The following is a 14,971-nucleotide window of genomic DNA, read 5'->3' as shown; positions in this document are numbered from 1 at the left end:
CCATGATTCAAAAGACTTTGGACTCGACGTTTGAAGGCAAGGCAATTCTCAATAGTATGTCCTTGAGCTCCTGCATGATATTCACAATAAACGTTGATGTCATGCTTCAAGTAGTTTTTTATATAACTCTTTATATGATATAGGGATAGCATCAAAATGAGAATCACCTTTTCTCTTGGATTGAACCTGAGTTTTAGAAGTAGGGATCAGACTAAACTTCGTCGATTTCAGATTATATGATTTCTTCTCATCTCCGGGAGCTTTTATAGTTGTCACCATTTCCTGAATATCTCCAGACAACTTGTGAATACAAATAATGATTGTCTGCAACTTCTTAAATTGGTTAGGATAAGAAGTCCCTTGCATATCTGAAATTGTAGGATTATCTTCATTAAGCTTTCTCTCTTTCTGTGCAGGAATCTCTTCTCCTTTGGCCAAAACAGATATTCTATCCATCATCTGCTCTCTTATTTTTCGTATCTCCTTTTGCTCCTTAATGGACACATGATCTTTATGTGCATAGCTCTCCTCTATCTTCGGAGTTCCCTCAGGATGCCATTCCATGGTTGCGTCATATTTTGTTCGATCATAAAACTTTTTGTCCATTTATGATTTCTTTCCAATTTGATGAACAGTCTTTCAAGTCAACACCTTTTGGTTATGCTATGATCATGCAATGCAAACGAAAGAAATCAATATAAAAATGTTAGAGCAAAACAAAATGTATAAAAATGGAAAGGGAAAATATAAATTGGTTAATACCAAGAAAGATTCTATCTATCAAGGTATATAATGTATCCTAACCTCATGCTTTCTAGTTCCATGCTTTGTTTGGAAAAATTAACCTAACTGCATGATTTCTAGTTCGCATGCATTTGTTCAGGAAAAAGAAAAGAAAAGAAAATAAAATAAAAGTTATAGCTTATTTCTCTTTTGTGTAAACCTACGGACAGAGGTTCAGTATAGTCTTAGATCAGGAGAATTTCTAGGGTTTTTTTTATATGCAGGGTTTCAGTTCTAGGAGTAAAGGTACTCGAACTGTCCTTGTTGGTGCCCCCTATAGACTTAAGCGGATTGAGTTTAATTCGAGGGGGACACATTTCTCTATGCCTGACACGGAGAATAAATTCTCACGAAGATATAGAGCATATGAACCTCGAAAGCTACTTGCTAGGTCTGACACGGAGAATAAATTCTCACGAAGACGTCGCTTTCACTCCCACTTAAAAGGGACAAGCTTGATTATAGAGCTTGTGTTATGCAATGCAAGTATTGTGTGTGAGGAGAAATATTCAAACCTATGACAAACAAATAAATAATAAAATTTAATACTTGAAAATAAAGCATTAATTAAAATAATATATATATATTATGAAAATAATAAGTATATATAAAAATTTTGAAAAGAAAGAATTAAAAATTAAATATATAAATTTTTAATTTTCTAATTGATAGAGACAATTAATAATTGGTTTTAAAGTTTGACTGGTCCCAGCGGAGTCGCCAAGCTGTCGTAACCGGTTTTCGTCCGGGCACGAATTTTTTACTTGGCGGGAAAAATAATGTAGATAAAAAATGATTTTTGATTTAAAAATATTTTGGGAGTCGCCATCGGCCTTTGGGTCAGGTAGGTTGAATACCTAAAAATTATCTTTTAAAAGAGTTTTTAAGAAAAACATCAGTTAAAAGATAAACTGGTCTGCGTTTTAACCAAAAATTCGTTCTTTTTAATAATAAAAAGGGATTCGTGATCGGTTACGTTTAGGGAAGGATTAGCACCCCTACAACGCCCAAAATTGGTACTTTTTTAATTATAAATTGTCTCTATTTATTGAAAATTTAAAAAAAATCAAAAATATATTTAATTCATAATCATGTTATTTCAAATTTATTAATATAATTGTAATAAAATCTATTAATTTATATATATATATATAAATAAGATATTTATTTATTTAGAAATATCAGAAAATGACTTCTAGGTGCCTTAAGACAGCTCTTTTCTTCGATATTAAAAAATAAATAAATAACTAAAACATTTTCTTAAAATAATAATAAAATTAAATTAAACATATATAGTTCATAAATAGGATTTTTATTTGATATATGAATAAAACTAAAATATTAAATTAAATATATATTAAAATTAATAAAAACGAAATTAAATTAGAAACAGTAAAATTAAAATCAAATAATTGAAATATAAGATATGGAAATTAAAGATATTAATTCGAAATGTTATGAGAAATAATAGTTAATAGTGTAATTTATCCTAATTAATTATTTGGGATTAAAATATTAGCTATTAAAATTACAGTGGCTAAATCGGCTATTTTACCTAAAATTTATACTAAGGATTAAATCATAAATTAAATAAAATTCATAGACCGAATTAAAAAAAATAGAAGTTGATTTCAATGACCAAAATGGAATGTTACAAAACTCGGATGGTTGCGGGTATGGTTATTCCATATGAGAAATTACAGAAACACCCTCATCAAAATGGCGTCGTTTTGGTGAGGGTATAAATACCCTATTATAACCGGCCCTTCGGGCCAAATCCTCATTTCTCTCTTTCTCAGTTTCTCTCTAAAACAAAGAGAAGCATTTTTCTCTGGCTTCTCTCTAGGTTCCCTCACTGGAGGGAATCTGGTCGCCAGTCGGCAGCCACACGCCGCCGTTATCTCCGCCGCCGGCCACCGTCTCCGGTGGTCGGATTTTACAGAAACACCCCCAAATTACAGCTTATATTTTCTTTTATCTAGATCTAAAGTGAGTTTTGCTAAAAATCCTCTAAATTTCCCTAAATCTAAACAAAACCGTAGGTATTACCTTCGGTTTTCACGGTGAAACTGACGAGCAGGGTAAGTTTTCTTCTCTTTTCTCAGTTGGTTGTTGATTGTGCTTCGTGGTGTCTCCTCCCCCCTTTTTTTTGCAGGGGAACTGAGGCTTATAGCCTCGGTGTGGCTCTCGTCGGACCGATCCAAAGGATGAAAGGCTCGGTGAGTCACCAAAGCTATATTGGTGACTCACCATAGAGGCGACGTGGACGGTCTGTGTCATGGCAGCAAGGTTTCTGGAGTGTTCGTTAGAGGCGTGGTGGCAGTACTGAAGCGTCGGCAACGGACGTGTGGCCTTCTGGAATCAACGGCGGCAGCTGTGACGTGGCTCTAGGGTTATGATACCCTAGGGTTTCAAGCCAGAACCATCTGGGCCGTTGGATCTTACCATATCCAACGGTAGAGAAACAAGCGACGGCTGAGAAATGTGAAACCCTAGGGTTTCCTCTGCATCCGGATTATTGGGCCAGAGTTGAGCCTAGGCATGTAAACGGGTTTAGGGTTTATTGTAAAACATACCTCAAGTTTGGGCTTATATTTTTCATTTAATAATAATATTATATAATAATAATGATAATAAATATGATGAAAAAATTAATGTCTACAAATTGAATAACAATATAAAAATGAAAAATAACTACATTGTTAATATTAAATTATTTGATTGCTTCTTGAACTTATCTCGAATTTATAAATAATATTTTTGCATGTTCAATGATAATAATATCTTCTTAATATCATAATTTCTCATAATCTTTAATCTTATATAACTGAATTTTATTTGATTCGAAAATGACAACTAGTCAAAATCGAATAAAAATATTTTGAACTTGAATTGTTGGCGCTTGCCCAAAAAGGCAAGCACTCCAAAAATTAGCGTATGCCATTAATAATGACGAGCACACGGTATTCTTTAGTAAAAGGCGAAAGAATAATTCGCTTTGAGCTCATCACACGGCTCCGTAAGAAACAACGCTGGCTTGCGTTGGTTTATATGGCTGTAGTTGGCGCGTCAGCCTTTATTTTTTACCAATGTGGGATAGAGCAGGTACCAAGTTTTCATATCTTCCTAACTTATCCTTTAAAGATGAATCGGGGTTGATGAAATCTAATCAAATTGTGGCTGCTTGAATGAATACCATCATTTTCAAAACAATGAAGAAAAAAAAGGGGTCTTCCCTCTGTGTGATGAACAGTTGAACTAGCAGGAGATTTTGCAACTCTGAAACATGCTTTGCTGCTCATATTGTGTTCGACGCCAGCGACCCTCTCGTTTATGATGTGATCATCTCATCGAACATATTGATTACACGTTCTTAGCTTTGCAAATCTCTATCAGCTTTTTCTTTGCTGCTTATGTCCTTAATCTAGGCTTCATGAAATTAATTGCTGCAGCTTTTTCGCTCATGTGCATTCATTTGCCAGTTTTTGCTGCTTGTACCGGGGTTTGCGACCTGGTCGATGCAAGAGGGCCAGACCAGTGCTCGACTTTAGTGATGGCTGAGTGAACAGGAGAGTCTGAGATTATACATGCATGGTGTTGATATCTACAGATTTCCTATGACGCTATCTTTTTAATATTCCACCTTATCGTTTTGAGTATCCGAGTAATGAAACCTGTGATATTTAAGATTTTGCTTCTTTTAATCCATTGAGCGGCCTCAATAGAAAAATAGTTTGCTGTAAAAAACATTCTCCAGTTATTTGAAACTTTTTTTTTTTTTGGTAAAAAAGCTGTTTAGTCTTCAACAGGATGACAGATCATATACTTTAGATTGAACACCTTTGATTTCTTTTTTTGACACCTTTATTATTACTGTTGTTATGATAATCATCTGAATTAAAATAGACAAAAGTCTGTTAGGGTAAAAAAGTAGGGTGCCCCGAACACCCTGTTAAATGTTTTAAAAAAGACAATATGCCACGTGGAGATATACTACTGGCTGGAACTTCAAATCTGTTTTTCTTTTTTTGAACGTACATTGCCACTTTCATGGGTTATTTAGCATGTTCCCCTCCATGATCACATTCCCATCGCCAAATACAAAGAGAGAAAAAGAAAGAAAAAACTAAGCCCCCCTCCATGATCACATTCCTATAACCAAATACAGAGAAAAATATTAAGGGATTGTGAAGATGTTGCAGAGAGCAGCTAATAATTCATATTCATGGTGGTGGGCTAGTCACATCAGAACAAAGCAGTCCAAATGGATGGAGCAAAGCCTTCAAGGTACTTTATGTTTTTTCCTCCATGTTTGTTTTTGTTGCTTTTCTGGGATTTTTAATTTATGAGTACGACTTTCCAGTCTTTTCTTATAATGTTGATGGAATTTTCTTTCATTGTAAATACAAACCTAAGGTTATTACGATTATTATTATTATTATTATTATGACATAGCTTTGAGACACTCAAATCTTTATCTTTATGATTGGAAAATTATGGGGAAATTAATGTAGATATGGAGGAAAGGGTGAAGATTATTCTTAAGCTGATCGAAGAAGATGGGGACTCGTTTGCGAGGAGAGCCGAAATGTACTACAAAAAGAGGCCCGAGTTGATCAATTTTGTCGAAGAATCTTATAGGGCTTATCGAGCCTTAGCCGAAAGATATAATCACTTGTCGACGGAGCTCCAAAATGCAAACAACACCATCGCTTCCATTTTCCCAGAGCAGTTCCAGTTTGCCATGGAGAATGAAGACGATTCTGGATCACCGAAGTCCACAAAGAAGTCGTGGGAGATATCGAAAGGCGGCTATATGCCTTGCCTCCTCGAGAACTCGAAAGGCAGCCATATGCCTTATGTCATCGAGAACTCGAAAGCCTTTGTTTCGCATGTCGTGGAGAACCCAAAAGGCGATGTCCCCACCGTTCACAAGGGTCCAAAGCCTAGTGTTGGAGATGTGAAGGGCTTGGCAGCATCAGGCGTCAAGAGAAAGCAACAAAAGATAATATCACCAAATGGGAGTATTCGTTGGATTCCGAAATCTGGTTTGAGTATACCTGAAGGACTTGATGAGATTCATAGGCTTCAGAAATGGATCCTCAAGTTGCAGACCGAGAAAGAGTTCGCTCGAAGCACGCATGAGTGTGCGATGGTGAAGTACTGGGAATTAGATAATGAGATTCAAGAGATTCATGATCAACTTTGTAGTTTGGAAGACGAGTTTGGTGAAGGTCAGGCGATCGCAGATGATGAGGCTCGAATCGTGATGGAAGTGACTGCTTTGAAATCTTGCAGAGATACATTGGCTCAACTGGAGGACAAACAGGTGAGATACTTCAAGGAAGCTCAAGTTGAGAAGAAAAGGATTGTTGTTTCGAGGAAAAAATTGGATGCCTTGAAGAAGAAGTTACAGCTCAATCAAGAAGAGTTCAAAAGATCAGAACAAGAAACGGGTGACAATGATGATGTCCAAAAGAGGAAGGAAATAGAATCTCTGAGGGAAAAGATCAAGCAACAGTTTGAGCTTTTCTTCAGTGGATCTTTGAGTGTGACAGAGATGGCAGAGAAGATCGATGAACTTGTGAACAATGTGATCAACTTAAAAAGTGCGGTCGCATCTCAGTCGCTTCTTGTCGTGAGACTACGAACCGAGATCGATATGCTTCTATCTCAGATCGAGGTGTTGGAAGATGTTAAGGACACATTGATTGATGGGAAAATTGATGTGAAGAAGAAGATAAGGGAAATGGAGGAGAAGTTGAATGAGATTCAGGAATTGAGCCATAGTTTTGAAGTTCAAAACAAGAGTCTCCAAACACATTTCACCGAAGCACATTGTAGCCTAGATCACCTTTCCGAAAAAGTTCTTAGTATCAAAGAGAAGTTCGAAAAAGAGCACAGCTCATCCATGGCAGTCGAATCATCAACTGAGAAGGCGATCAAAGGTGGTGAAAAGAAGTTGAAGATGGTAAAAACAAGCATGGAGCTTAAAGACAATTCTCCAGCAAACGTTGAATCCAAAAAAGTGTATGCAGAAGAAGAAAACAGTAATGGAAGCAAAGATCTGCAGGCTGCAAAACCAGGGATTGTCATGGAGTCAACTTCATTACCAAAAGAGTCACAAGAGACGGGAGAAAAACTCGATCACAATGTCAGCGTTACGAACTGCAGCGATGCTAAATTAGAAGGGAATGACAACGACAGCCTCGACATGATAGAGCATGAATCTATTGCTACTTCTACAAATGGAGGGGATATTAGCCATGAAAATTCGAAGCCTTCCAAAAAACGTGAAGACCTCAAAGCAGCGAGTAACGTTGAGGCAGGAGCTTTCTTGCGGGGAGCGAACAACATCGACAAACTCGGATTGACAGAACTTGAAACGAAAGACAAAGAGAAGGATTTGTTGATGGAATACAGTATAATGCTTCGGAATAAGGATACGGAGAAGAAGCTCAAGGAAGCCAAAGCAAATAACCAGGATGGGAAGCCTGAGATAATGGTGCAGTTGAAAGAACTTAATAAGAGTAATGCCATTAAAGATGAATTGATTCGATCCTTACAAGAGAAACTAAGCCTTCTCCAAACAGGCCTTGGAGAAAACAACAATGCAGATCAAAATGTTGAACCAAAAACAATGATTTCTGAGAAAATAGTAATTATTGAAACTCAGGATCCAGAGAAACAAGTAAAAGAAGATTTTGATTCGATGATAGACATCGAAAAGTTCGGAACTACCTCAGAAATCGAAAACAAGTTCCGGGCCGACATCGATGAACTGCTGGAAGAGAACTTGGATTTCTGGTGCAGATTCAGCTCTACATTCCAAGAGGTAAACATGTTTAGAACTCGAGTGAAAGATTTATCGGAGGAGGTTTCGAAGATCGAGGCAAAACGAAAGCAAGACCGAAGTATCAGTTCGGAAGATTCAGTGCAATCCGAAGTGAAACTATTGTCCGAACATCTGAGACAAGTGCACGATGAACTGACTGTCTGGACGGAGAAAGGCGAATCGCTAAGAGAAGAACTGAAGCAGCGCTTCTCGTCTTTGTGCGAGCTTCAAGAAGAAATAACAATGGCCTTGAAAGCAAGTGCCGAAGATGATGAATTCACGTTCACAAGTGACCAAGCAGCAAGATTCCAGGGCGAGATCCAGAACATGAAACAAGAGAACATCAGAGTTGCAAATGAACTGGAAGCTGGTTTGGACAATGTAGCAAGACTGCAGCTTGAAATTAGGAGGAACCTGGCAAAGTTGAGTGGAGACGGGGGACTTTCCGGCTCTTACAAGTGTCGAAGTGGCGGCCGAGTGCGACGCTCCGACAGTGATTCCGGAAAGGTTCCTCTTAGCGCATTCATCTTCGGCGGCAAATCCAAGAAGCAAAAGTCCTCGATTTTGCGTCGGATGAATACTCGGATGACCACTGTTTTACTAAGATCGGTGCATAGTAGCAAATTCTAGCATTAAGTAATCTCATCACTTGGTTGTTTCATTCATGCTTGCATTGGTTTTATACTTTATAACTTCATTATCTATTTTATTAATTCTCAAAGTTTATTTCTTTCCTTCAACTAGCTTTTAAAAAATTCAAACAAGTTTTATATTTATTATTTGTTTTCACTTCTACGTTGATCTTGTAATTTTTATTAATTTTATATTATATTGGATCCTACCTCTTAAAAGAATGTTAAGAACGTTGATGCGTCACAATTTTGAAAGAAATTAACGCAATTTTTTTTAATGGTTTTAGTGATAAAAGATAATATTGTTTTTCTTAGAGATAATGAGTTTGAGCGGTTACCTCTATAATAATATGCGTATGTTGTTAATTGATTAAGAAAATTTTAAAAAAATATTAACTAATTTTAAATTAAAATTAATTAATAACTAAGATTAAATTTATTAGGAAAGATTCATATTAGGGACCAACTTAAAACTAATTAAGAAATTAAGGTTAATTTCATTAATTAACTTTAAATTAAGATTAATTTAAATTAGAATTAAATATTTTTTAAAATTAACGGGTAAACTATGTCATATATCCTCCTTGAAGGTCACCATATCGACAGCAGAAGAATATATCTCCCCACCACCACCATCAACACGTATATCCTCTCCTACAACCTGAACCATTCCATTATGCAGTGTTTCATCACCGTCTAACATATTATCAATTCCATTTGCATCTTCATCTTCCTTGCACTACTCACTGGAAGTTAACCTAAGATCTATGTTCATTGCACATCTTGGTGTGGTCGTTCTTCGAAGCAGCAAGAACCCTTGCACGTGACTTTATACCATGCATGGTTGCCGGCTTCAAATTACAAAGAACACAAACCTAGTGGTCTGTTACAAAGATGTTCCTTTGCGCAGTTGATCACCATCTTAAATCATATCCAAGAACCATCCATGGGAGACTTGAAGCAGGAAGAGATAGAACTCATCCATTCATAGTCTGCTCCAAGATCACTCAGTACCAGTCTCATGTATTCGTTTTCTCAGGTAATATCAGCTTCTTTTTTTTGGGTTCGTTTTTTGGTGACTGGGAAAGTTTGAGATAAAAAAAAATCGAAGGATATGAAAGTATATTATCACTCTTGTTTGTTATATAATCTATGGATTGGCTTGAAAATTGAACTTTTCATTGAATTTTAAGTACCTGTTGGGAAGAATGAAGGAATCGAAAGTAAATTTTGATTCTTCTCAACGTATGGTTTTTTTAAGAATTTTGATGGCTGTTCAAGTTGAGGAAGAATAAAGAACAATATTACTTGTTTTGATAAAATAGAATTGCTGACTACATTGTAATTAACCCATTAGTTTTGTTGTGTTATGATTCCTGACTATTTGATTGGTTGCTGAGAAAATTGAAGAAGAAACAAATGAAGACTCGTGGTTGATGGTTTTAGTAAGTGTTCAACTGACTCATGGTCCTATTGCTTCTTGATTTGCTTTCTTCTGTTTTCAACGCTCTATAATCGGATTTGCTGAAATATTAGCCTTAAAACTTGAATTTATTTTAATTGGATGGTGTCTTATCTTATGGTCTGGGCTTTAATTTTTAGAAACTACTTGAGCATTGAAAGGGTTTTATCTTTTTAAGTAACTATAAAATATTAATGGGTAAACTATGTTAATAGTCTCATTTGTTTTTGGTCTGATCGATTTTAGTCACCGGTTTATTAATTAAATGCATTGATCCTTAACGTTATCGGTCCGTCTGATTTATATCCCTCAACATTAACATCCGTTAATCCACTAACAAAAGTCTAAGTTGACAATTAAAAAATTAAAAAAACCCACTTTGAATATTCAAAAACCCACGTTGTCTCTCAAATCACAAAAAACGTGTAGAGTTGATGAAGGCTCCTTGAGCCTTTTATGAAAAGTGCTTCTTCCTCTTCTTCTTCCCTTTCCCCTTCTTACCTCTCATTCTCTTCTTCCCAAGAACTTGATGGAAACACTTGTTATTTCTCAACAGTTGATCAATTTTTAGGTGTTCAACAGTCTCAGTTTGGTTCTACAATTGAGCTAAACAATTTAACCCAAGCTCAGATGAACCAATTCAACCAACCAAGCTACCTTTATCAAAATCCTCAACCCATCAACAACCACATGGTGAGCTTTCTTAGCCCCCAACCAGTCCCAATGAAACACATGGGTTCACCACCAAAACCCACCAAGCTTTACGGAGGAGTTAGGCAACGTCACTGGGGAAAATGGGTCGCTGAGATCCGGCTACCTAAGAACCGGACCCGTCTTTGGTTAGGCACTTTCAATACAGCAGAGGAAGCAGCCTATAAACTTAGGGGTGACTTAGCGAGACTCAGCTTCCCCAACCTTCGCCACCATGGTTTGGAATCTGGATAGGGCACAAAAAGTATGCAATCGGACATGATGCAAATTCTTCGGCAGTACTACTATCTAGGAGAGGGAATAAATTCTTTTCATGTACAACATGGCTAATATTATAGTAAAAGCAACCATTTCGTAACTATGCAATCGGACATGATGCAAATTCTTCGGCAGTACTACATCACTACAATCTAGGAGAGAGAATAAATTCTTTTCATGTACAACATGGCTAATATTATAGTAAAAGCAACCATTTAGTTCTTTGTCGGTACCTTTCCTTCAACATGCATGCGTCTGACATGCACCCTTGCCCACATCCCTCCCAAACTTTTCCTTAGTTTCATAGCAAGAATTGCACTCATGTCATCAGCTGTGAGAAAATTTATTCCCAGCTCCAGTACTTGTAATGAGAAAATGAAACTACTATTATCTCCAAAATCGAAATGAGAAATAATTACCACTCTGATTATAGGTTGGGGAAGAGTTAGGAGAAGATGTATACCAAGTGATCATCATCGAAGCATTCGCGAAGAACTCTCATCTCCGTGGGCAAAGGTGGATTTTTTCCTAAATGTAAGTGCTGAACCACATCTTTTTCTTGCATGTACAGCAGCATCATAATGAAATATTCACAAAGTCGATAATATTGTTATCATCACTTCTTTTTGCATTCACCTTATTGTTCTTATATATTTTTTTTCATAATGCAATTTAAATATACTGGTGGTTGATGTCGAGAAGTTTGCTTCACATAATCAGGTAATTTGATCATTACTTTCCCATGTTTCATCGTTCTTATATTCTGCTCATAACTCATTTTGAGGTCATAACTTATTACAGGTTAACCATTATCACAAGTGTAAACATCAATTTTTCATTTTTCTTAAATTATTATTAAAATTATTATTATTATTATTAATATTATTATTTATTATTAATTACAAGCCCAAATCGAAGGCCCAATCAACCGGCCCAGACCAAAATGAAACCTTAAACATTTAGGGTTTCAGCTAGGGTTTCTAACTCTAGCGCCGCAGCCGCCTCTCCAGCTGCCAGAGACCAATGCCGACGGTCAGCTGCCAGATGCTCGAACCCGCTACAGCCACGAAGCCGCCGCCTCGCCAGAAGCCTCCAGAAGCCAGTTGCCCCCCCCCCCACACGTCGCGGCTATGGGGTGAGTCACCACATAGCTCGGTGACTCACCGAACTTCCCCCTCTGGACCGGTCCGAGCATGGCTCCGTGGTGGCTATAAAAGCCACCGGATCCTGCAAAACGAAAAAGGAGGAAGAACCGGAGAAAAACAGAAACAAGAGCAAAAAAATATACCAAACATCCCAGTCAACAACAACGAAGCAACCAGGAAAAAAATCGAGAGAAAAGAGAGGAGAAACCCTTACCGAGGAAGCAGAACCACCGGAGAACACCAAACATCGCCGAAGTACCGAAAATACCGAAGGTATTTTCTTAGATCTAGGAAATTCCAAGGACTTTTGGGGAAAATAGATGCCGGATTCGGCCTTAGAACGGTGAGATTTATATCCTAGGGTATTTTAAAAAATTTTCTGGCCACCGTTAACGGTGGCCGGCGGCGGTGTTCAATGCCGGAGTGCGACTGCCGGTCGGAGACCGTGTTCCCTCCGGTGAGGGAAATAATAGAGAGAAGGGAGAGAATTCTCTTCTCTCTCAACTAGAGAGAGAACAGAAATGAGAAGAAATGAGAGCTGGCCCGAAGGGCCAGCCGTTTGGGGTATTTTATACCCGATACAAAACGGTGTCGTTTCATAATGAAACGGTGCGTTTTAAGAAGAGGGTAAACCCTGTCCGCAGTTCTCTAAGTTTGTAATCATTATAATTTAGTCACTGAAATTGATTTTTGATTATTTCAGTTTAATATTATAATTTCATTTTATTTTAATTTAGTCCTTACCTGTATTATACATATATTTAGGTTAAATGCCTTATTTAGTCTTTCATAATTTTTTTAATTTATTTTTTAACCCGAATTAATTAAATAGGGTTAAATTACATTATTAGCATTAAGTTTTTTGTTAATTTGAATTATGCCCTTTAATTTTGATATTTTACTTTTTTAGTCACCAATATTTTGTTTCTTTTCATTTTGATCCTGATTGTTTTTATATATTTTGCAATTTAATATTATTACTTTTAAATTTATTTTAAATATTATTTATTTATAATATTAATTTGTTATTAATTTTATATTATTATTATTTTCATATTAGTCACATAAATAAATAAATATATAAATATATATATTTATATATATATATTTTAAATAATAATGTATATTTATTTTCAATATCAAAGAAAAGGGCAGTTTTAAAACAACTGAATGTCCTATTCTGATATTTTAAATAATTAAACATTATAAAAATTATAATTTAGTTTTATTTAAATTATTAAAATTTTAATATTTATTTTTATCAAAGAAAAGAGCTGTCTTAAGGCACCTAGAAGTACTTTTCTGATATTTCTAAATAACTAAATATTTTTATAAATATATTTAAATTAATATATTTTCTTAAAAATTATAGTAATAAAATTTGAAATAACATAATTATAAATTAAATATATTTGAATTTTTAAAATTCTATTATTAGAGACAATTTATAATTAAAAAGTACCAATTTTGGGCGTTATAGGGGTGTTAATCCTTCCCTAAACGTAACCGACCACGAATCCCTTTTTATTTCTAAAAAGAACGAATTTTTGGTTAAACGCATATCAGTTTATCTTTTAACTGATGTTTTCTTAAAAAACTCTTTTAAAAGGTAATTTTTAGGTATTCGACCTACCTAACCCAAAAGGCCGATGGCGACTCCCAAACCATTTTTTAATTATTTTGTATCCACATTATTTTTCCCGCCAAGTAAAAATTCGTGCCCGGACGAAAAACGGTTACGACAGCTTGGCGACTCCGCTGGGGACATGTCAAACTTTAAAATAAATTGTAAATTGTCTCTATAAGTTGGAAATTAAAAATTCATATATTTAATTTTTAATTCTTTTCTTTCAAATTTTTTATTACTTATTATTAATATTTTTTTTATTAATTATTTTATTTTTCTATTAGAGGTTTGAACATTTCTCCTCACACACAACACTTGCATTGCATAACATAAGCTTTCTAATCAAGCTTGTCCCTTTTAAGTGGGAGTGAAAGCGACGTCTTCGTGAGAATTTATTCTCCGTGTCAGACCTAGCAAGTAAATTTCGGGGTTCATATGCTCTATGTCTTCGTGAGAATTTATTCTCCGTGTCGGGCATAGAGAAATGTGTCCCCTCGAATTGAACTCGATCCGCTTAAGTCTGTAATGGACTAGGATTGAGGGTTTGACAGCCCAAGGGAGCATCAACAAGGACAATTTGAGTACCTTTACTCCTAGAACTAAAAAACCTGCATATAATAAACCCTAGAAATTCTTCTGATCTAAGACAGTACTGAACCTCTGTCTGTAAGTGTACACAAAGGGGAAATAAGCTTTAGCTTTTATTATTTTCCTCTCTGAAAAAATGCAGGTGAACTAGAAATCATGTGGTTAGGTTAATTTTTCCAAACAAAGCATGGAATTAGAAAGCATGAGGTTAAGATTTATACCTTGATAGATAGATTTTTTCCATTAGTCGGTACTAACTATTCTATTTTTTTTTCATGCATGTTATATTGCTCTAATATGTTCATATTGATTTCTTTCGTTTGCATTACATGATCACGGCATAATCAAAAGGTGTTGACTTGAAAGACTGTTCATCAAATTGGAAAGAAATCGTAAATGGACAAAAAGTTTTATGATCAAACAAAATATGACACGGCCAAGGAACCGCATCCCGAGGGAATTTCGAGGATAGAAGAGAGCTATGCACCCAAAGATCATATATCCATTGAAGAGCCGAAGGAGATACGAGAAATAAGAGAGCAGATGTCCAAGATGATGGATATAATATCTGTTTTGGCCAAAAGAGAAGAGGTTCCTGCACAGAAAGAGAGAAAGCTTAATGAAGATAATCCTGCAATTTCAGATATGCAAGGGACTTCTGATCCTAATCAACTTGAGAAATTACAGACAGTCATCATTCGTATTCACAAATCGTCTGGAGATACCAAAGAAATGGTGACCACTGTAAAAGCTCTCAGAGATGAGAAGAAATCATGTAATCAGAAATCATCAAAGTTTGGTCTGCTCCCGATGTCTAAAACTCAGGTTCAATCCAAGACAAAAGGTGGTTCTCATCTTGATACTATCCCCATATTATATAAAGAGTTGTATGAGAAGCTACTTGAAGCACGAGAAGTGGATCCATATTAT

The 14,971-nt window shown here is 35.8% G+C and overlaps 2 protein-coding genes and 1 non-coding gene across 3 annotated transcripts; 2 read left to right on the top strand and 1 right to left on the bottom strand.

The window, feature by feature from the left end:
* Window positions 1–3,683: 3,683 nt before the first annotated feature.
* LOC120138251 lies at window positions 3,684–3,800 on the bottom strand. Its single transcript, XR_005517505.1, has one exon. It is a non-coding gene; the product is annotated as a U5 spliceosomal RNA (small nuclear RNA).
* Window positions 3,801–4,847: 1,047 nt separating this feature from the next.
* LOC120138100 (protein NETWORKED 2D-like) lies at window positions 4,848–8,279 on the top strand. The gene is made up of 2 exons (XM_039153693.1): window positions 4,848–5,070; window positions 5,298–8,279. The coding sequence occupies exons 1-2, from the start codon at window positions 4,977–4,979 to the stop codon at window positions 8,246–8,248; spliced, it is 3,045 nt and encodes a 1,014-aa protein (XP_039009624.1). The 5' UTR covers window positions 4,848–4,976; the 3' UTR covers window positions 8,249–8,279.
* Window positions 8,280–10,168: 1,889 nt separating this feature from the next.
* Window positions 10,169–10,657, top strand: LOC120138221 (ethylene-responsive transcription factor RAP2-4-like). Its single transcript, XM_039153769.1, has one exon. It carries the CDS (start codon window positions 10,169–10,171, stop codon window positions 10,655–10,657), a length of 489 nt encoding a protein of 162 aa, XP_039009700.1.
* Window positions 10,658–14,971: the final 4,314 nt, after the last annotated feature.

Source organism: Hibiscus syriacus, unplaced genomic scaffold, assembly GCF_006381635.1.
Source record: "Hibiscus syriacus cultivar Baekdansim isolate YM2019G1 unplaced genomic scaffold, ASM638163v2 tig00110678_pilon, whole genome shotgun sequence".
Lineage (NCBI taxonomy): Eukaryota > Viridiplantae > Streptophyta > Magnoliopsida > Malvales > Malvaceae > Hibiscus > Hibiscus syriacus.
The sequence above is the reverse complement of the archived record's forward strand: the minus strand, read 5'-3'. Positions and strand labels throughout refer to the sequence as shown.

What these genes read in the sequence shown, in the direction of transcription:
- LOC120138100 (XM_039153693.1), top strand. Translation starts at nt 4,977, where the DNA reads ATGTTGCAGAGAGCAGCTAATAATTCATATTCATGGTGGTGGGCTAGT. An exon ending in GATGGAGCAAAGCCTTCAAG is followed by an intron (nt 5,071 to 5,297) that starts GTACTTTATGTT and finishes AAATTAATGTAG; the next exon opens with ATATGGAGGAAAGGGTGAAG.
- LOC120138221 (XM_039153769.1), top strand. Translation starts at nt 10,169, where the DNA reads ATGAAAAGTGCTTCTTCCTCTTCTTCTTCCCTTTCCCCTTCTTACCTC.